The 22,206-nt window shown below is 53.7% G+C and overlaps 1 protein-coding gene across 2 annotated transcripts in view; it reads left to right on the top strand.

Annotated features, from left to right (window-relative positions):
* ADCY5 (adenylate cyclase 5) overlaps positions 1-22,206 on the top strand; it is a 151,851-nt gene that overhangs the window by 87,484 nt on the left and 42,161 nt on the right. The window contains exons 3-7 of one of the 2 annotated variants that reach the window (XM_033121366.1): positions 3,120-3,241; positions 16,213-16,324; positions 17,732-17,859; positions 19,988-20,059; positions 20,943-21,084. In XM_033121366.1, the coding sequence (XP_032977257.1) occupies positions 3,120-3,241; positions 16,213-16,324; positions 17,732-17,859; positions 19,988-20,059; positions 20,943-21,084 (576 nt within the window). Of the gene's footprint in view, positions 1-3,119; positions 3,242-16,212; positions 16,325-17,731; positions 17,860-19,900; positions 20,060-20,942; positions 21,085-22,206 lie in introns of both variants that reach the window. The other variant, XM_033121357.1, reaches the window with a different exon arrangement.

Below are 22,206 nucleotides of genomic sequence, written 5' to 3'. Positions count from 1 at the left end.
GTACTCTTTTGGCCCTGCCTGGACTCCTGGTCCTGCCTCTTGAATGCAATCCATGCCTGGCAGTGTCCCTAAGTCCCCCCCAACCCCCTGCATCCCTGACTGTCTTCTTAACAAGCTTACCTCACCTCTGCACCCCACAAACCCCCTAAGCCCCTTCAGTCCTCAAAATTCCCCCCTCTCATCCCAGGCCCCAGCATCTCACCTGCGAGCAGGACACCTGGCTTCCCTTTCCGTGTTAGGAAGTGTCGCCTCTCACTTCTGCACCTTGTCCTTTCTCCAGTAAAATCAACATTTCACAACTCATCGTAGTTTATTTTCCCTGAGCCTGGCAAGGCCGGACATTCCAGCAAATCCATAGGGATTTCCCCAGCCACCCTCTGCCCCCTCCTCCTGACCCTCAGCTCCAGAAGTACTGATAAATGTGTTAGGTTGGTGCAGAGTAATTGCGGTTTAAAAGGTGAATAATTGCAAAAACTGCAAATTACTTTTGCATCAACCTAATAGAAAGGTCTCTCACGAATCTACACAATTTGTGGCACACTTTCTCCTAGTCATCCATTATTTTTATAGTGTTGTCCTTTAGTTTGTGATTCTATCACCAGTAACTATTTACTGAGAGTTTGGTAAATGTGACATGGGCTTCACTGATGCCGGGGAAAACTAGGCCAACCCGCAGAGACCATCATCCCTCACCCGCTGACGTCTGCAGCGTATGGCTGTCAGCTGTGGAGCTGAACAGGACACAGCGCCCATCCTCAGGGAGGTGTCTCGAGGGAGACACACTCAAGGGAGACCTGTTAACAGACCATTGAAATACAGAGTGATGGGGCTGTAAACGAAGGCCCAGGTGGGGAGGGGATGCTGACAGCCAGAGCCAGGCCCCTCTTCCTGGAAAGCCGTGACTCTGAAGGAGGATTAGGAGCAGTGTGCCAGTGTGGTCATTCTAGCTGGGGGGCTTATGTGCAAAGGCAAGAAAAAAGTGCCGGAAGCTTGGGGACACTTCCCGTGGTTCACTCTATCGGAAGCAAAGTGCAGATTTCAGTCCAGGGGCTTCTGGGAGGGGAGCACGGAGCGGTAGGCAGGAACCAGATTGTGGAAACCTCGAGGCCAGGCTGGGGCATGGATTGATCCTGCTCGCTTTGGGAGGCAAAGAGAGGTTTTTATGTGGGCCAGGCACGTGGCCAGGTATGTGTCTTAGGAACATCGCTCTCTGGCTTGTAATGGAGGACGGATCAAAGGCAGCAAGCTTGGAGACAGAGAACCCAGTGTGGAGGCCAGGTGGACCTGAAGGAGGCGTTGACCTGGGAGAGGCTGAGGCTGGGATGCCAGGGGTGCTGCAGAGGGAGAAGGATGGCAGCCAGGCCCGGGTCGGGGGGACCGTGCCAGGGAGCAGGCCCTGCACAGGCAGTGGGTGGGTGGAGTGAGGACGTTGGTTCACCGTGGAAAATGGGAAGAGTGGGCTCAGTGGGTCCAGAAGAATCCACATTTCATGTGGCTGGAGGGACCCAGGGAAGCTTTGGAGGTTTCGAGCAGGGGAGTGACATGAAAAAGGCCATGTACTGGAGAGACCGGGGCTGTGCAGGCCGTGAGGAAGGCTGAGGAGAGGCTATCTGGCCCGACGGCATGGCCCGAGTCCCACAGGCAGGTAAGAGCTGCATGGGTTCCGTGGAGGCAGGTGCAGAACACAAAGGACAGGTCCAGGAGCGGTGTCCGAATCCGCAGGACTCTTTCAGTGCTGGACAGGGCCTGCGGCTGTGGGATGAGACGTGAGTCTCAGAGGAAAGGTTCTGAGAACTTAAGAGTAGTTTACATGGGTAGAGGCTTGACCTTGGTGATCAGGAGAATGGGGGTGTCATGTCAAAGGCAGGGAACTTGAAAAGAAAAGCCACTGGGGAATGAAAACCAGGGAAGGTAAGTATGGTTTGGGGCATGGGGTCAAGGTGACCAGGCATCAGGCGGCAGCTGGAGACCCTGGCGCCCTGCTGACTGCAGAGGTGCTGGCAGAAACCTCACTCCTAGAGGACAGAGTGAGCAGAAACAGGACGGAGGTGGCGCTGCACTCTGTGTGGGGCCAGGAGGAGGGAGAGAGGGAGACGAGCCAAGAAAGAGGCAGGGACGGGAGAAGAGTCTTAGGGCCACTCCGGGGGTCGCCCAACATCCGCTGAAGCTGAGTGAAGGGCAGGATAACGAGGAGGGCTGGAGGCAGCCGAGATGAAAGGCTCCACATGAGAATTCCGAGAGCAAGCCTGGCATGGGTAGTGGGCTGCGGAGGTCACAGGTGGAGGCCACCCGGTCTGGAGCAGGCAGGCAGGGGGGAGCACGGGGCAAGGTCCAGACCCCACCACTGGCCGACATGACCCATCCCCTCCGCAGTGTGGCTCTGGTCCCGCTCCCTGCTTCTCTCTTACTTCCTCTTCAACAGATTTTAACGTCTCTGTTTCTCAGACTTGCGTGCTTTCCCTTTCTCCTGGGCCACTGTCCGCTATGTGGACATGGAGCCCCCATCACCGTCTCCTCCTTCTGCTGTCTATGAGCTTCTCTGAGCGCCCCGCTTCTCCCAAGCCTAGGCCAGGTGCCCTGCAGTGCCCGCACCCCCATGAGGCTGGGAGCTTTGTGCAGAAGGAACTTTGCCTGCTCCGTTCATGGTTATAATGCCCGGCTCCCCGCGTGATGCCTGGAACATGGCCGGTGCTCAGTAAATATTTGATGACTGATTGAATGGAGTTCGTTTAATGCTCTCAAGCACCCCATCCCATCCCTGTTGACAGACGAGGATCCTGGGGCCCAGAAGGCTTCAGTGATTCGTCCAAGGTCATACACATTCTTAGGTGACATGCAGCAGTCTAACTCGGGTTCTCAACGCTATACTTTCACCAGGAGTGCTTTGCCCCATGTGCACCAAGAATCAGGAGGTGTCCAGGGAGAGGGGGCCAGGTAGCCCTGGGGGCGTGACTCCAACCTATGCCTCCAACACACACACAGGTGTTAGCCTGACGAGTCTCAGGAGGGCCCAAGAGGTTTTCCAGGGCCCTGCAGGTGGAGGAGTGAACCTGGAGAGGACAGGGGACCACCAGGCAGGGGGCAGGAGCCGTGATGAAGGCATTTGCTTCCCTCCCCAGGAGCGGCTCCTGCTGTCTGTCCTTCCGCGTCATGTTGCCATGGAGATGAAAGCAGACATCAACGCCAAGCAGGAGGATATGATGTTCCACAAGATTTATATCCAGAAACATGACAACGTGAGGTAGGGGTGAGGTGGGGGGCACGGGGCGGGGGGCGTGATGGCATCGTGGGAGGGCTGAACCCTAAAGGAGACGACGTGCCCACGCCCTCCCTTTCGAGGGGGCACAGCCCAACTCAGTGGTGGCTTTGGCATGTGTGTTGTGTGGGGTACCTCTCCAGTCTGTTAAGTGAGCTGTTACGGGGTGGGGGTGTGAGGCTGCAGGGAGAGGACACAGAAGGAACGGGAGAAAGGAGAAAGGGACACCACCGGCTGTTGGGGCAACTCCTAACTTAACCAGGGAGACAGAAAGCACAGACGTGGGACCCAAATGTCTGCACCATCATCTCAATTTCCACCACCATCCAGTAGCTTCCAGGCCTGCTGAGACAATGCACGCCAGGCACTGTACCAGCATTTCCCACATCCTTGCTAATCCGCCTGGCAGCCCTGCGAGGTGCGGTTCCTTCTCAGCATCCCTGGTTTAGCGATCGAGCTCAGAATGGCTAAGACCCTGGGCCCAGGGTCACTCAGCCAGGAGTGGGAAAGCTGGGGTGCACCCAGGTCGGTCCAGCCCAGAGCCCACGCTCCTACCGGTGCATGCTTGCTGCTTCCCCAGACAGAAGCCACTGATGGCAGGGACGTGCAAACAGAGGTAGAGTGAAGAATCTGCTTATGACTTCCACGGGGACGTGCGGCGATACAATGGCCTTCATCCAGCACGGTCCGATAATCCTCCCGTATGCCCAGAAAAGCAGCTGCTGTGTTTGCCTTCGAGAGAGTTACTTGCTCCCTGCGCACGTTTTCCTAGGACTCACGAGTCCCCTGAGGCTGGTGGAGAGAGAGCCTTTTGGAGGCTGGGGCTGAATCGTCAATAAAGGGATTAAATGGAGTAATGTAAATTACGCGTCTACCCCCACACACACACACATGCACACACACGCACACACCAGTATACATCCATGCAAGGTGAGGCTGATGGCAGCGGGGGTGGGGGGGGCACTGTGTTTTCCTGCAGGGCAGGCGGAATTGCCCAGTTCCCACATACGCTCTAGAATGTAAGACTGTTGGTTCTGCCTGCATGTCATCTATCCATCTCTCAAAACAGACACTCAGCTTTTGGGAGAAAAAGGTACCTACATAGTTTTGTCCCCAGGTTTTGGGGTAATCCCAACCTCCTTGCAGCCCACGCACACTCCACTGAGACAGTGCAGCCAGCAGCAGCCTTGGTCGGTCAGGGAGAAAACTGCTGCTGGTGGGGTTTCCAACCCAGGCGGGATCCTGAGGGGGCTACAGGCTCAGCTGCCGGTGCTCAGAGAGGGAAATGTGTCCAAGCCTTGGGAGGGAGCTCTGACGGCTGGTTTCCTCATACCCACCTCTGTCCTCACATGGTGAATAATTGCTAACAACAATAGTTCATATTTGTCGAGAGCTTTCTGTAGGCCATGTACTGTTCTAAGTGCTTTCCTATATTCGCTTAGTCCCCACAATAAATATAAGAGGTTGGCACTATTATTATCTCCATTTTACCGGTAAGGAAACTAAGGCACAGAGATTAACTTGTGTCAAGATCCCATAGCTGGTTAAGTGGGAGAATTGCCTCCGGAAAACTTTTTGATGCCAGTTTTTACCTAGCCTGACTACTGGGCAGATGTTTTTTTATATGCCTTGGAGAAAGGAGTTCATTTGAGATGGTGTGGGTAAGAGGCTTGGGGAGTCCCTAGGCCAAGAGGAGTTTCAGAGGAGAGCGGGTTGGCTTCCAGCGCACGCGCGCGTGTGTTTGTGTGTGAAACTGAGGACACACCAGGGGCTTTTCTGTCTGATAGCAACCCCTAAAATCTGTAGTACTCCATCTTATGTATAGAAACAGCCTTTCCTATTAGAACAAATCCCGGATCCTAAGGTGCGTGTGGGAAGGAGTGACCTGCCAAGTGACCCCGACACACATGAAGCCTTGAGCTCCCCCCTTCTGGAATTTTCTCTCTTGGTCCTATCTTCACCACCTCACTGGCTCTGACGTTGTTCCAGGCAGAGCATGGACGAAGGTGCTTTCCTTGATGGCTCTTAGGATACAGCACTTTCAACAGATTTCACTAACTATAAAAGTGGAATACAAAGGAGATTGAGAAGATTCAGTGCTCAGAAACAGTCTGTCATGCAAAGCACAGGTTCTCAGCCTGGTGTGGCTGACACATCGGCACATCTGGCCACCGCTGCCCCTCTGCCCAGTCCCTGGCCCTCTCACCTCCTCTGCTCTGCCCCACGACACGCATCGTCTTTCTTCCCATCCCACAGTTGTTGGCTCTTGGGCCCCAGACCTCCTTCAAGGGTGTTTGGTCAGAGGCCCTACTCAGGCCTCCTCCACCACCACAAGGAATGGCCCACGCTCCTGGTGACACCCCCCTCACCCTTCCACTCCCACAGACGCTGTGACTTTGGGTCGATAAAAAAAACAGTGTCCTAATTACAGAGTGGCTCGAGCATCCACATGGCGAGAAGCAGACCCCAGCCGAGTGGAGGTATTCCGGTTCTAGGACGTTCTCAGGATCAATGACAGCAATCAGGAAAGAGATGAAAGGAGAGAGAAACCAAGATGCCATCATTTTCATGGGGGCCAGACATAATTCTGACTCTGAAATTGCCAGGCTAACGGTGGCTGCTACACATCAGAGGCCAGCCACAAGCAATCATATGCAAATATCCTGCGGGGCCCCTTTCGCTGTTGCATTAGGAGCACGGGATGCAGCTTTTGATAGAAACACATTGCTTGCTCTTGTCTCTGTTTTTGGGTTGAACCTTTGGCTTGCGTTAGGGGTTGAGTAGTAGGTGGACGGGTGCCATCATAGTGTAGAAACGCACTTTGGGGCTGGGATCGTGATACAGCGATTAGGCCTAGGGTGCGGGGTCAGGCTGCCCTGCATAGAGTCCCAGCATTTCCTGGCTCTGTGGCCGGGGCAAGTCATAGGCATTGAGCCACTCTGGACCTCAGTTTCCTCATCTATATAATAGGATGGGAAGAGTACCTACTTATTAGGGTTGTGAAGAATCAATGAAATAGTGCGAGGAAGCGCTTGGTATGATACCTGGCATGAAGCAAGTGTTCAGTAGCTGGGAACAGCTATTACTGTTGTTACTGTGATTATTATGACGATTATCACACTCCTATCAGCAAAGAAAGGCCTGGGGATTCTCTGTGTGGAGAGTGGAAGGGTGATGAGTCACATCCATCAATTCCCTGTGGAACTATAATATTTAGAGGGTGATGACATGTGTTCTCTAGCCCCACCAAGAGCAAGGCCACAGGAAAAATAAATCAGCTCTGCGGTGGGACAGATTGGACCTGGATCTACGGAAGGGGAAGAGACGAATGGGTGGGGGGGAGTTTGGCCTGGGCAGGGAAGGGTGACAGGCGCTCCCATTCTCTGTGGCCTCATTCTCCCCTGGCCCCAAGGAGAATGGTTCTGCGGCAGACAGTTCCTGGGGCTTTCGGGAGCCTGTCGGACGCCGTGGTGCTGAGCCACCACTGGCCGTGGGTTGAGGCAGCCAGAGGCCAAGGAACCCTGGGAGTCTTCTAGATGCCTCTCCTGTCTGACAGATGGAGATGTTTCAGCTCCTCTGGCTGGATAGGTCAGCCTGGGGCTGGGGCCCGTTGCTCGGATGTCAGACCTGTGACTTGAGAACTCCCCTGCCTATCCCCACCCTGTCCCCAGTTACCTGCCCCTCCTGTAGCCAGCAGTACCAGGGTCGGAGGTGGGCTGTGCTCTCTCCATTCCTGGGACAAGGGCCCCTAGCACATACCCGCACAGGCTGCTCTGGGCTGGGGTCTCCCAGTGCTCTGCCTTGACGGGAGGGAGGTCAGGATTGGAGGAAGGGGCCAGCCAGAGAAGCGCCACACCAGGGGAGGCACGTCTCTCTCGGTCACAGTCAAGGTAAAGATGCAGCCAGAACCCAGGTGCTGCCCGGGAAACCTTGCCATGAGGTCGCCATCGTGGAGCAAGATGAGTGTGCTGAGCAGACTGGCTTGCACCCCACGCTGCCACTTCGTACCTGTGGGAACTGGAGCAAGTCACCTAATGTGACTCTCAGTTTCCTCACCTGTAATAGGGAATGGTGACATCCATTCACCTCTCTGTTCAGCGGACGTTTTCCCTCTGCCTCCATAGGTGGGGACCTCCAGCCGAGCTCACAGACATTTAGCTAGAGGCAGGGATCATGATGGAATAAAGGGGGACACTGTCCCTGATATTGGGAAGCTCACCTTTTGTTTGCAAAGACACACACTAAATAATGGATTAATTAGTGAATTAGGAATGTATCACATGAGGAGGGGGTAGGACTGTATTCTCCATGGGTATAGATGTTACACAACTTACTGCTCGTTTATTCTGTTACAATTGTGATTAAAGCCACAAAGGAGCAGGCCTTATAATGGGGGACTGGGGGCTCCTTGCAGGGGTGCTGGGAGGAAAGATGAGGTAGAGTATGTAAGGCCCTGGCCCAGGAGGTGGCTGCAGACTGTTTGCCCTGGAGAGGTGGAGCAGGCCACCAGGCAAGCATCAAGGTGAGGTAACCCAATACCCCAAAGGTTTCAGGGGGCAGGGAAGACCTGAGAGGGTACTGAAGAATCTCCACTTCCACTAAGGGTCACTATTGAATGAGGATGGCCCCACACCTAATTGGGCTGTCCCCACTCTGGACCCCTTAAGGTTTTAAAGCTGGTAGGTGGTGTGGAAGGCCACAGATCATTCCAAAGACAGCTCTTCGTCCAGGGAGTGCTGGTCCTCTGCTGAAGAAACACGTTCCTTATAGGGCTGTGTGTGGACCATGGGAGGGGTTCAAGATGGAGTGTGGGGGGGTCTTGACTCACTGACTGGAATCAGCCTCATTCTCAGGGACCCAGGAGCCCTGTGGGACTGGCAGAGTGTCTGCTGCCCCAGGTGTGAAAATGAGGTAACACCTGTCCCTACACTCTGGGATGTAGCAAGATCTAGGGAGGGCTGCCCTGCCTTCACTCCTTCCCCCGCCCTTCCTTTCTCTCCCCAGTGTCTCCCAAACCTCCCCCTTTTAAGGTTATCATCTGCTCTCCCGTCTCCTTCAAGGACTTGGCTGTGTCCCCAGGTCGCTCCGGCGTCTGGCTCAGCTACCGCCTGGTTGTGAGTTATAATGACCTCGTGATAATGTCCGCGATGCTCAGATACCCGTGAGTGGATTGTGCCCCCTGTGGGCAGAGAGGGAAAAGGTTTACTTCCAGTCAGGTCCCCAGCCAGCTGACCATAAACACCCAGCATTTCTGTCTCCAACCTGATACTAAGAAAAGTATTCTGAACTCCACAGTCATACCAATTATAGACATAAGTGGTCTTTATATTATCATCTCATTCATTCCACAGACATTGGTTGAGCTGCTGCTGTGCACCAGACATGACTAGGAGTACATGGAAGGGATACCGCGCCTGCCCCGTCGGGGGTCCCCAGCCCTCACCAGTGAGGTGGGGCTGCGCGGGGTGTTTTGGGGACAGCGGTCTGAACACCCAGTGGCCCCACTGGGGGAGCTACTGGGGTGGGCTCTTCTCTTTCTAATTAATGAATTACTTACTTAATTATTTTAGCTGTCATAAATATACAAAGCAGAAACTTTACCATTTTAACCATTTTTAAGTGTACAGGTCAGTGGCATTAAGTATGTCCACATTGTGCAACCATCACCACCACTCATCCCCAGGAAGCCTTTCATCTTTCTTCGCAGCTGAAACCTTGTACCCATTACATGTTTACTCCCCATTCCTCCACGCCGCCCCGTCTCTGGCAACCACCATGGTATTATACTTTTTGTCTATGCATTTGACTGCTGTAGTCACCTCACAGAGATAGAAGCGTACGGTATCTGTCCTTTTATGTCTGGCTTTTTTCACTTCACATAATGTCTGCAAAGTTCATCCATGTGGTAACGTGTGTCAGATATTACTTTAAGCCTGAATAATATTCCACTATGTGTAAATGCATTTTGTTTATCCTTGCATTCGTGGATGGACACATGGGTCGCTTCTTTTATCTTTTGACTTTTGTGAATAATGCTCTGTGAACAGGGGTACACAATTATCTCTCCAAATTCCTGTTTTTAGTTCTTTTAGGTATATACCTCGAAGGCAAATTGCCGTGTCATGTGGTAATTCTATTTTTAATTTTTTAAGGAGCCCCATACTGTTTTTCTTAGTGGTTCACCGTTTTACCTTTCCATCAGCTGTGCACAAGGGATCCAATTTCTTCACAACCTTGCCTGGGCTTGAATCTTGTCAACAAACCTGACTTTCTCCTTGGGCATAGAATGGGGATTGTGGGAAACGGAGCCAGTAGCCAGTAAGGACTTACTATTTTTGCTGTGTGGACTCAAAATGGGGGGCTCTGTGAGAGAGAGGAAGAGAGAGAAGTCAGGGCAAAGAGACACCGACCCATTAAATATGTCAGGCTTTGGCTTTGAAACAACTGGAATCAGTTGTGCTTTGTGATTCTGATTCTAATAAGAATTCAGTCATAAGAAGGATTCTTCTGGGCAGGATAAGTCAAAGAAAACATCATGAATTTGGAAGGGTTAGAATCAGGTCCTAAAAGAAGAATGTGATTTGTTATCGACCTTTTAAAAGTAAACATTTTTATTATGCAAAGGATGCATGTGCTTTGTAGAAAAATTGGAAAATAAGAGCAGTATGGAGAAGAAAATAAAAAGCGCCATATTCTCATCCCCGAGAGATCACTGACAACTGCTCAGTCTTGGCGCAGTTCCCTTCTCCCTTATCGTGCTTCTCCTTGGAGAGGCATTTCCCCAGCTCTTCGAAGACTCTGTGAGCAGTCTGTATAGGTATTGTGGGCTGGTACACTGCGTGGTGGGAGTAGGATTTGGTGGCACAAACAAGATCAAGGGATTGGAATGGAAGGGGGTCTGCAGGGGCCTCTGAGACTGACAGTATGGATTCCAGGACATATACTGACCCCAGACCCACTGGACTCGGTCCTGACGATCAAGCCAGTTGCAGGGTTCCTCCACTTTCTGAAGGAGCGTGTCCCATCTGTGAGAGTGGAGAGGGCATGGCTGTATCAGGGCAGTTGCTCCCTGTTTGTGGAATCTGCAGACGTCAGTGTGTTCAGCATCTTCTCATTGGCTTTCCTCCTTGGCCTCTCCCAGCCTATGCCCTCGATTGGGTCTCTGGCTGCTTCTAGTTCATATGCTTCGCTCTAATCATTTTTCCATCACCCCTGGAAAGCACTCAGTAGTGTGGTGTCCGTTCTCAGCCAGGTGTTGATAAGACCATACCTCACTGTGCTACTTGTCTAGTGCATGTGACTCATCGCTCCTCCTTTACCTTACAAGGGGCGTGGCCTCAAGAGGCTCCCCAGGTTGTATGGCTTAGAGCAGATTGAGAACACGCTGCAGGGGGCAGCCCTCTTGGTCAAGAAGAGAAGGCTGGCCTGTGGCTGGGCCTCCCCAGGCTTCACACTGGGCGCCTGAAGGGCGCTTCCTGCCCTATTTCCATAAGACCTTCATCTCACACTGGGCCCAGCATCCTGGGAGTTGTGCTGAGACTTTGCCAAACCCCTACCCCAGGCCCCTGCTCTTCCTCGGCCTTCCTCAACCGATGGTTTGCCTCTTGGCATTTCTTGAGTTCCCTCTGTGCAATGCTGAGGAATGCTGGCGATCAGAAGAGCAGGTCCTCAGTACTGCCACTTGCGGAGACCACTAGACAAACTCAGCTCCAGGTGTTTGGAGATGCTACCAGGGGTGGCTTCCGCACAAGAACAGGGTCAGCAAGTCACAGGGCGTGTTGGCGGCAAGAGGGAGCAGCAGTGAGGAAATGCGCTTGACTGAAAACGCATGTGGTAAAGCTGAGCTGAAGCTGGGACAGATAGCTGAAGGGCCTGTTGTGGTAATTGGGATGAAGTGCCTGCCCACCCGTGCCTCTGGAGTAGAATGCGGGCAACCGTGAGTGACGGATGGCAGGCGATTAGGGAGGAGCACACAACCAGAGTGGGCCTGCCCAGCTTCTGTGCGCCTGCCGTGAGAGCCTGGTCGGATTGCCAACACGCGCTCTCAAGTGGGAGCTAATCGATGAATTAGCGCCTTACTGCATGTCTGGGCCCAGCGCTGGTTGTAAAATGGTCTTCAGAATTACTAAGGAGCAGGTCAGGAATTGTTGGCCAGCAGAACAGACAGTCTGCCTTTGGGTAAACCTCATAAAACAAGAGACTCCCGAAGTGACAGTCACTAAGCAGAATCCTCCCACGGGGCAGCAGGGAAGTGTGACTCTGCCTCTGAAGGGAGGTGGGGGAATGTGGAGGTGGCAGTGTTTCCATAAATGTGTAGGAGAGGCTGCAGGGGTTCAGCACTGGGACCTCTGTGCAAGTTAGAAGCCCTGCTTTGAGCTACCTCCTCCCCGTCTGTCTGGCTGCTGTGTCGCACTCCCTGAAGGAAGGGAGCCATAGCAACCTGCCCCTCCCTGATTCTTCAACAGCTATTGAGGCCCTTGGAGGGGGCCATGGAAGAGTAGATCCAGGAGATTGGAGGAAGCATCAGGCTTTCAAAGCCACCCGGAGGCTCTCACACGCTGATGTTATTTCCAGAATCTCCTGGCGCACAACCAGGAAGCAGTTTGTGGCCTCTGTCACCATTCCACCATTTGTTCCGCGAACATTGCTGGAGTGTCTGCTGGGTGCCAGGTTATGGGCTCCTCAGGCTCGTGTCTCAAGTGCCATGCTTGGGACCCCAAGAAGTCCAGTGGGGTAGAAGCAAGAGTGACTGGAGTTATTAGGCCTGCCTCTTACTTGCTTTGAAACTATAAATATTGTCTTCCATTCAGCAAATATTTATTAGGCACGTGTGTGGGTTGAACTGTGTCCCCCTAAAAGATATGTTGAGGTCCTAACCCTTGGTAGCTGTGAATCTGACCTTATTTGGAAATAGGGTCTTTGCAGATGAAATCAAGTTAAGATGAAGTCATGCTAGAGTAGGGTGGGCCCCTAATCCAGTATGACTGGTGTCCTGATAAAAGGAAAATGCCCTGTGAAGACAGAGACACACAGGGAGAACGCCTTGTGAGGACAGAGGCAGTGATTGGAGTGACGCAGCCGCAAGCCAACGACTGCCAGGCACCACCAGAAAGAGGCAAGGAGGGACTCTGCCCAGAGCCTCAGAGGGAACACGGCCCTGCTGACACCTTGATTTCCAACTTCCAGCCTCCAGAACTGGGGGAGAGTAAATTTCAGTTGTGTTAAGCCACCCAGTTTGTGATGCTTTGTTACAGTAGCCCTAGGAAACTAATATAGGCACCTCCTAGTCACTGGCTATTGTGCTAGGTGTGTATGTAGTGCGATGACAGTGAGAGCAGAAGGGAAAGGTAGACATTATCTGTCCTCATTCAGTCATTCACTTACACATTTTATTGATGGTTTATTCTGTGTGCCAGACGTTGTGCTGGGGCTCAGACACAGCAGTGAGTGAAATCCCCCACCCCCCACCAAGGAGTTTATATTCTAATGGGGAGAAACAGACAGGAGCATAATGATAAATCCCAACAACAGTAAATAAATAGCATATTAAATGGTGAAAAGTACAAGGGAGAAAAATCCAGCAGGGAAGGGAGAGAGAGAGACATGTGGAAAGGGTTGCAGGCTTAAATAAGGTGGTGGAAGCCTCCTTGAGAAGGTGACACTTGAACTAGCAGTGGTTCTCAATCCTAGCTGTATATTAAAATCACCAGAGAAGCTTAAAATAAAACAGAACAAAAACACTCAATAGCAGAACCCCGCCCCAGGTCAATTAAGTCTGAATCTCAGGGTGGGGCTCTGGAACCTCTCCTTAGGAAAGCTCCTGGATGATTCTAAGGGCACCAGGTCTAAGAAGCACTGGTCTAGCAGGATGACAACTGCAGTGGAGAAAAGTGCTCCCCGTGGCCCAGCGAGGTCACCTGTAGAGAAGAATGGTCCAGGCCTGCCCATGTCCATACATGGCAGGCAGACGCCTGTGCCCCGAGTGGCTAGGTGAGCTCAGCAGGAATGGGGGTCATAGCTCAGTGAGGCGGGGCCCCTTGAGCCTCCAGTCCTCACACATCTGCCTCACGCTTCCCGGAGGGAGCGGCCCATTCTCTTTCTTCTTTCCTCTGATCCTTGGTACCGTGGGTCACCTTGTCCAATCGCAGTCCTGCCTCTACCAAGTTTGAGGACATTTTTCCTTCCCCCCACCCCCCAAAGCCAGACTTCTGCTGTGTAGGCTTGGACCCAGGGTGGGACAGCTGCTGGGCCTGGTGTTGCCGGCTTTGCATTTGAAACACTGAAGTCAGCCCCGGGGACTCTCCCTGATCATGCTCCCTGACTCTGGAGCCGCCGATCTTGACCTCAACTTGCCTTTGCTTGGATTTCCTGAGAGTTGAAGAATTTCCAGAATAACTATGTAATGGTGCTTATCATAGACCCAGAGAAACCTTTTCTTTCTTCCTGAGTGGAGTGGGGCAGCTACCTGAGATACTGAGTCAGGGAAGAGGCAGGTAGTCCAGGATGAGGGTCTGCACATACTTAGTTAGGAAGCCGGGAGCAGCACCTGCAGCCTGGCAGCTTCCCTTCACCTGCTCCTCTCTCACCTGGCATGCTGCATGCCCAGAGACTCCCCCGGGCAGGCGCTGAGCCTGTCTGCGAGCCTGTCAGACACCAGGCATCAAAGCGACTCCCGGCTCCCTTTCATCCTTGGAGCATGCTGCCCCGTGGCTGTCCACTCCGGGAATCTGATGTCCTGTGTCCTGAAGGGACAGTGTCTCCCTTCTCTGCTCCCCGTCCTCCTCCTCCTCCTCCTCCTCCTCTTTTCTCTTTTCCCTCATTTGTCTCGTCTCTCGTCACTTCTCCCACTGTCTTTGGCTTCTGTCCTGCAGTTGTCTGTACTGATCCAGGCTGGGATCAGAGTGGCTGGCGGTGCTGGATGCCAGGAAATAACCCTGGGCTGGGGACCTGGGAGTTGCCCTCTTGTACTCTCCCTGGGAGGTGACACCGACTGGCTGAAGCCCCAAGATGCAGGCCCGGGTGGCCCAGCCTGTTTCCACTTCTCCTCACGTGAGCTGGCAAGCAGCTGCTGAGTGTATCTCATCTTGACGGAGTCCTGAACTCGCCCCCCTACAGCAGCCCACACGTGCCTCCCTCTGCCTCACGTACAGTGTCGGGCTCTCAGATTATGCGTCTATTCACTTAAGACGGCTGTGGGGCCAACAGACAAATAATACTATGTATTGGTTCCATTCCTGGATGTGGAGCCACGTGTCCTGTGTGGCCTTGGGCAGGCGACTCAACCACTGCACCTCTCTACCTCTCTGTGCCTCAGTTTTTCACCTGTAAAAGGAAGATACTAACCTCAGGGTGATTGTGAGGCTTAAAAGAGTTAAAGTGCTTGGAACACTGTCCAGCTGTTTGAAAATGTAGGTTTTATAATTATCCAGGTATGGTGAGGCCAGGAGCTGATTACCACGAAAAGATAGTTTGTTTCTCACCGTTCCCAAGAGAGGAGGGCACCCCATGCCATGGGGGGCCATGCAGGGAAGCAGCAGGGTGCAGGCGGCCGTGAGGAGGGAATGTGGGCAAGAGCCTTTATTGTGGGAAGGAACCGGTGAGACAGGGTAAGCAGGCTTGGGAGTGACGTGTTTGAGTAATTTCAGGGGGCTGTGGGGTGTAGGGACTGTCCCAAGTTACCTGGCACCTGTCCCTGGGGTGATTAGGGCAGGGGGGCCGTGGCCCCACACATTAGAGCCTGATGGGGGCGGGTGGCTCTGGACCCTGAGGTGAGCTGTTGACTATCTCTAGGAACCTGCTAGCCTGGCAGGGACAGGCTCCGGAGTGAGTCAGGTCGCAGATGTCACACACCAGAACGAAAAGACACGCTGAATGCGCCAGCACACATTTCCAGAATACGATGACGAAATATGTGAAGTTTTACATTCCTGCTTTAAAAATGGAACTGTCAGTTCTGGAGCCTCAGGTGCCCTGTGACATAGGGGGAAGAGTGCAGGTCTTGAGGGGAGAGCCTGCCGTGCTGCTGTCTGCAGCTTCTTCCCGGAGGCACAGCCTCCTCATCTGTGAGATGAAGCCACCAAGCCCTCACTTCAGGGCCACCTGGAGGACTCAGTGAGGTGAGCCCCACACCAGGCCACCAGGAGCGTCCCAGTACATGAAAGTTACTACATGATTGTGTGCCTTTTAAGAAGAAAACTCCAGGGGCCCTTACACATTTTGGCCCTGGGTCCTCACCTCTGATAGTCTGTTATGAAAGAAAAGGAAGATGTTTTCAATCTGGGGCACACGAGCCTCAGAAACGGATAAAAGATCCACAGGGATGAGCTAGTGCATTTGACAGGCGTCCGGGGATGAGGCCAGAGGAGCTGGCGGGTACCAGCTGGGGGATCCCAGAGACACTTCCTGGCTGTGACTTCCTCTTGCTTCTCCCCGGGCTACTGACTCTGTCCCTCACTAGAGGACTCCCATGGGATGAGGGTCTTGGGGTCGGATTCCCTTGTGTAGGTGCTGGGAAGCAAGGCCTGTGTACAACTACCATTCAGGTCTGAAATACCTTCCAGAGCAGACGAATCAGAGACCCCCTGTTCCCAGGCCCAACTACTTTGAAGGGGAAGCTCAGGGCTCAAACGGGTCGGCCCGAGAGGTAACTAAAAGTTGGGGGATCTGGCCCTGTCTATGGGAACCTCAGGCAGGCGCACCCTCCCAGGCCCCCTTTTCCTCCTGGGTAGCAGTTGGGGTACAGAAAGGAGGACTTGATCGGCGTTTCCTGGCCAGCAGGGAGAGGCCCGCATTCCTGGGTCTCTGGTGTCAGGGCCTCTCTGTCCCCTCCCCAGCAGCTGTGTGAGCACCCGCAGGACTCATGCTGGCCCACAGCCCTCCTGAGGCCGAGGGTGGGCCTGGCTGCATCGCCCTGACCATCCTCCCTCACGGGGGTCCTCCTCCACCTGTCTCTCCAGCATCCTGTTTGCTGACATCGAGGGCTTCACCAGCCTGGCATCCCAGTGCACTGCCCAGGAGCTGGTCATGACCCTCAACGAGCTCTTTGCCCGCTTCGACAAGCTGGCTGCGGTGAGTCACCCTGTCCACTGCCCTTGCGCCCCTGTGTGCCTGAGCCAGGCTGCCTGCGGGAGGGTGCTGCAGTCAAGACCCTGCTGATCCCAGGACAAGGGATGGGCACTGTGCCAGGGTGTGCCCTGCTGGGCAGAGCCTTCTGTAGGGAACTGGTGACTGGTGGGGGGGCTACACAGGCTGTGCTGTGTGTCCTCACGGCCTGCATCAACTGTGGCCACGCACTCAGTTGGAGATGCTTTCTTCGTATCATCAGTCACGAAGGAGCGAATGGGTGATAACGGTGGGAAGGCCTACAGGTAATACTGCCCAGGCGTTCGGTAGGGCAAACTAGATGCCATACAGCCACTTTCCTGATCGGGTTGGCCAGAGTGACCAGAGAATGAGTTGAATCCCAACTGGCCTGCAGGCAGCTGTGGGCCACCCCCCAGAGGCTTCCAGAGAGAGAGGACGCTTCTGTGTTCAGACAAAGTGGGCGTAGCACCCCAGGGCAGGGAGGCACGGAGGACATATTCATTCACTCCTTAGGTCCCTGTTTATACCGCCACCGTTCCCAGCTTTTGTGGCTTTGGGTGGTGCTCTGGGCCTTTGGGGAGTCATTTTATGCCTGGGGCCGCTTACTGCGGTGTCCACCAGTAGGTAGACACGTTGCCCTTTGCAGGTGGGCCTACCTCGGGGATTGTTTTTATCACTGAACATGGGTGAGATGAATGGGTCCATGCTTGGCACTTGAGCATGGGATGGGCCTTAAACGAGAGTCCAGGCTGTTTGAGCCCCAGTGTCCAGCTTCATAAACTAATTTCCTGGAGCCAGACTTGGACAGCTCAGAATTGGTGACCATGACGGATCGATTGTGGCCTGCCGGGTGACCTGTGCACCCATTACTCGGGTAGGCCCTTCAGCCCCGTCTTAGCACTCACACCCTTCCTGGTTTAGCAGAACTGTTCTTGATAACTCAGACACGTGGAGGATCAGGCAAACTTGGGGTTAAATCTCATTTCTGCTTTAATCTTTTTGTAAAAGAAGAAGAATCAGAAAACTGTTTGTAGACCCTCAGGCTGAGAGTCAGGGTATGCCAAGGGTGTAGGGGGATTGGGGACACGCCCCCGCGGCCTGGGGCCTCCCTCACTCCGGCTGCCCTGGTAGACCCTTCTTCTTGGGCCTCCGCATGGGCCGTGAAAGTGAGTTCCTGATCCCGGTGAGGCCGGAATGCCTCTCCGAGGACTGCTCAGCCTGTCCTCTGTCCCCCACAGCTTCTGATAAGCCTGTCCGGGCACCGGGTCTGTGCTCACTGCCCTAAAAGGCAAGTTATTCCAGGCATGGAGTGAATCTGTTTGCTTCCCGTTTCTTTCCCTCCCACTTCACTTTCCTGCTATTTTTAATTTTTAAAATTAATTTGCTTTCCAGGAGAATCACTGTTTACGCATTAAGATCCTAGGGGATTGTTATTACTGCGTGTCGGGGCTGCCTGAAGCGAGGGCCGACCATGCCCACTGCTGCGTGGAGATGGGCATGGACATGATTGAGGCCATCTCGTAAGTGCGCGTCTGGGGGGGGCTATCCACTTCCGGGGGGGCTGTCCCATCTGCGGGGGGCTGTCCCATCTGCAGGGCACTGTCCATTTCCGGGGGGACTGTCCCATCTCCAAGGGGGACTTCCTGTCGGAAGGGGACTGCCTACCTCCAGGGAGACTGCCTGTCTGCAGGGGGTACTGTCCCACAGCCAGAGTAACTGACTGGCTTGCCACCTGGTCGGACCAATGGAGGCAGGGAAACAGTGGACAGAGCCATTCGTGAGGACCAGCGGGCCACACAGGAGGGTTGATTTGCACTTGCACGTGTTGAGCCTTCTCCTAGGCTCCTTTCACCCACAGCAGCTGGGAAGCTTTTCCCTGAGGAACGTGTCCCGTAGGAAGGAGGGCTTTGCAGGACCAGCCGGCATCATGCTGTGTGTGGGCCTTGCTCTCCAGGCCCCTCATCCTCTCACCATCACCAGCCAGGGGTGGAACCCACTGGCCCCATTTCTTCCCAAATGAGAAAGGTTGGGCTCAGAGGGCAAACAGCTCCCCAGGGTAATACTCTTGGGCAGGGAGTCAAACTCAGGGGTTCCCATTTTAAGAAAAGCCACCTACCTGGGAGTATAGCAACAGGGATTTTGGCCAGTTCTTGGTCATCGGTGGCCATAGAAGGATCCCTGGTCATTAAAAACCACGGACAACACACGCTCACATGTCGTCCAGGGCACGTGTCAGAGGTTGTGCCCAAAGTTAAAGTTCTGTAACTTGTACTTCTGTAAAGAAGTAGCCTGGGCAAGGGCAGAGGGAAAGCCACAGTGGGCAAGATCAGAGGTCAGAGTAGCTGGCCAGGAAGGTGGCCAGGTTCATTAAGTGTGGCAGTGATTGCCGAGTGCCCCTGCGTGCCTGGGCCAGACAGTGGGTCCCTTGCCAGGATCACGGAGTCAGTTGAGGGAAAGAGGTTGAGACTCCATTGCCCTGAACTGGGCCTGCGAGGGGACACCATCAGCTAAAAGAGGCACACTGTGGCAGGAGGGCCAAAGAGACAGCCGCTGACTCCGTTGAGACGACCTAGAGAGGCTTCATGAAAGAGGTGGCCCTGGACGTAAGCCAAAAAGGTGGAATGAGATATCATCAACCCAAGCAAGTGGCCAGAGGCTTAGCTCTAGTAAAGTATTTGCAGAGCTGATCCCAGGACAAGAGAAATGATGGATGACATAAATCTTCCCTGTGGTGGGTGTCAGCTTCTCCCTGGTGGGGTGGGGTGGAGTGCTCACGGTCAGAATGCCAGCCCCACAGCTGGCTGAAGGCTCATCCCCAGTGTGTGAGGGAGGGTCCACGTCAGTACACACTGCGTACCTCCCCCCAGAACACCTGCACCCTCTTCTGCCGACGCTGGACCCCAGGCATATCCCTGGGGATGGATAGTTTCTGTCTTACTCCCCTTCCCACAGAGGGGGCCCGCCTTTTATTGGGGAGCCCCTGGGTACGTGGGTGCATGTGGCGGGGATTGGAGCTGCCTTCTAGCGCATGGAGCACGCCTAGGCCCCTGCACCTGCCAGGGCTCCCCTTCTTTCCTGAGCAGACATATGTCTTCTCTTAACCTTTCTCCATTATCCTGCTTTCTCCATTAATGTCGAAGAAGCAGCGATGTGGATAAATCCAAGAGCATTAAATGAATGGGATATGGAGTGGCTGTAACTTCCCTATCTGGCTCAAGTAGGCACTAATGTGCATTTGCATTCTTGGAACACAATTTAACTGACTGAGTAGCAATGGCCCCAGGTGCCCTAATCTGGGGAAGCAGTGGGGCCTGGGGTTTAGAGTGAAGTGCCACACCACCTTGTGGCCAAGCCTAGAAACAGCACCTCTCACAGTTCGTAGCACCTGAGCTGCAGGAACCAGCCCTGTCCTCCAGGTTGAACAGTCTCAGATGGGATGATGCTTTGACCTCTGCACCTTCTGACACACCCCCCACCCAACCCCCTGCATTCCAGCCTCACCCCCACTCTGTATGCCTGGCCCCTGACCCTCTCCCAGCCTTACCCCTGCTCCATCCCCAGGTTGGTCCGGGAGGTGACAGGGGTGAACGTGAACATGCGCGTGGGAATTCACAGCGGGCGAGTACACTGCGGTGTCCTTGGTCTCAGGAAGTGGCAGTTCGACGTCTGGTCTAACGACGTCACGCTGGCCAACCACATGGAGGCTGGAGGCAAGGCTGGGTGAGTGAGAGCTGTGGGCGGGACCCAGAATTAGCTTCCCATCCAGCTCCACCCAGGGTACCTGTCGTGAGGAGTGGGGCTGAAGTGGGCAGGACAGGGTAGCTTGCACCCTGAGGCTAGCGGAAATTCACAAATTACTAAACCACCCCCAGTAACAGAGGTGGCAAATTGTAAGGAACATTGGGTCAACTTTGTAGAGTCTCCCCCCAGAAGCTATTTACCCAAAACATGGTGGCTTGTGAGATGTGACGGGTAGGGTACAGGTCTAGAGGAGGAAGGAACCACAGATAATTTTCGGGGTAGCCAAGACAGAAAGGAGGTGGAATGTAAGCTGGCCTGGATGATGGGCAGGATTCGGACAGACGAGGAAGGTGGAGTTGGGAGAGAGTAAGGCTGAGGGAATGGAGTGACGACAGGCACAGGATAGGAACACGTAGTGTTTCCAAGACGTGGGAGTGGGGCAGAGGGCCTTTTAGGGACCAGTGGGAGAAAGAGTGCCGGTGCCAAGAGGGACGTTCAGACCAGCCTGGGGGATTTGGACTCAGTCCCGTCGTCAGGTTTGCAAAGTCGGTGAGGCTAGAGGCCGTGTTCTCCTGGCAGGCTCAGGATGTCTTATGTGGTTATAATAGTAGAACACAGATGTGATACGGTGTCCTCACGGTGGACACACACTGGCAAGGGCCTGACCTAAGCCACCTTGATGACGTTGGAGGGATACAGGATGCTGAGGCTGGGATCAAGGTTGGGGTTAACCTTTGAGCCAGAGTTGGGGGCCCTGGAATTTGAACCATGATTGAGTCTGTTGCAGCTGGGTTTGCCTGGGAGCTAGTGTTCTGAACTCATGTTTTCTGCCCTCCGGTCCCACTTCCTTCCCCACCTGCAGACGCATCCACATCACCAAGGCCACACTCAACTACCTGAACGGCGACTACGAGGTGGAGCCGGGCTGTGGGGGCGAGCGCAATGCCTACCTCAAGGAGCACAGCATCGAGACCTTCCTCATCCTGCGCTGCACCCAGAAGCGGGTCCGGGGGGCCGGGGAAACTGGGGGGCGCCCCGGGGGGCTGGGGCCTTCATTCTTTTAGGAGCAACGTTTTCTTGGCCTGCTGTGTGCTTCTCTTTACTCTTTCCTTGAGTCAAGTCATGAATTCTTACAGAGTCGTGGTCCCTGCATCTGGGGAAGGACCTAGAGTTACAGGGGCCCTGCAAAGGCTGATGGCGAAGAGGGATGTTTTCATTTTGCTTCTGCTGCAAAAATGCACCTCAGATCAGTTAGCAATGATACATCAGAAGGTCACGAGATGGAAATGAAACCTCAAGGAAATCTGTGTCTATCATATACTTTAGCTCCATCTCAGTCCTTCCCTGTTGCCTTAACTTGGTGGAAATTTCTCTCTCTCTCTCTCTCTCTCTCTCTCTCTGACTTTTTCTCTCTCTGCCTATCCTATAAATCTTTGTCTCTTGAACCTCTCGTCCCACCCTGTCACTTTCTAGTCTTTCTTCTTTCTTCTTTTGTCTCAGCCCACACTATCTAAAATATAAAACTGAATTATCAGAATTATCAGCAGACTTTATTATTCTATTTTTAATACTCATGTTCCAGCCTCTTAATTTTTAAAATGAGTGAGGAGGACATTTTCTATTTCTCCCTAAATTAAAATGCCTTTTACTTATGAATCTTTCAGTTGGATTTTTCTGTTGGTCAGAGCCCTCTGATAGAGAAAAACTTCCCTGTTTCTTTCCTAAGAAATTAGACTAAAGACAAAATTAAGTGGTGAGACAAGTTCAGAGAAAGTCTTGGACGAAAGCAGAAGTAGATGTTTTAAGGGCGGCGGGGCTCCTTGGGCCAGGTGCCCACCCCAGAGGGCCAGCAGAGGGCACCTTGTTGTGCCTCGGCTGTGCACCTGGGACGTGGATGTTGGCTGCGGGGCCTCTGAGCGAGCTGTATCAGCCCCCTTCACAGACACCAGGAAGAGGGATGGAAGGACTTAAGGCACTCGGTGGAGAGCTCCTAGGGGCTTAATTGACGCATATTAAACATTTGCTTGTTGTTTGGCTAGAGTATAAATGAACTGAAACCCTGCCAGGCCGCCCTCCACATCCTTCCTCTGCCCGGTTCACAAGGCCTCCAGCCCCACCCTCCTGCC

The sequence above is a fragment of the Rhinolophus ferrumequinum genome, chromosome 2, assembly GCF_004115265.2.
Source record: "Rhinolophus ferrumequinum isolate MPI-CBG mRhiFer1 chromosome 2, mRhiFer1_v1.p, whole genome shotgun sequence".
Taxonomy (NCBI): Eukaryota; Metazoa; Chordata; class Mammalia; order Chiroptera; family Rhinolophidae; genus Rhinolophus; species Rhinolophus ferrumequinum.
The sequence above is the reverse complement of the archived record's forward strand: the minus strand, read 5'-3'. Positions and strand labels throughout refer to the sequence as shown.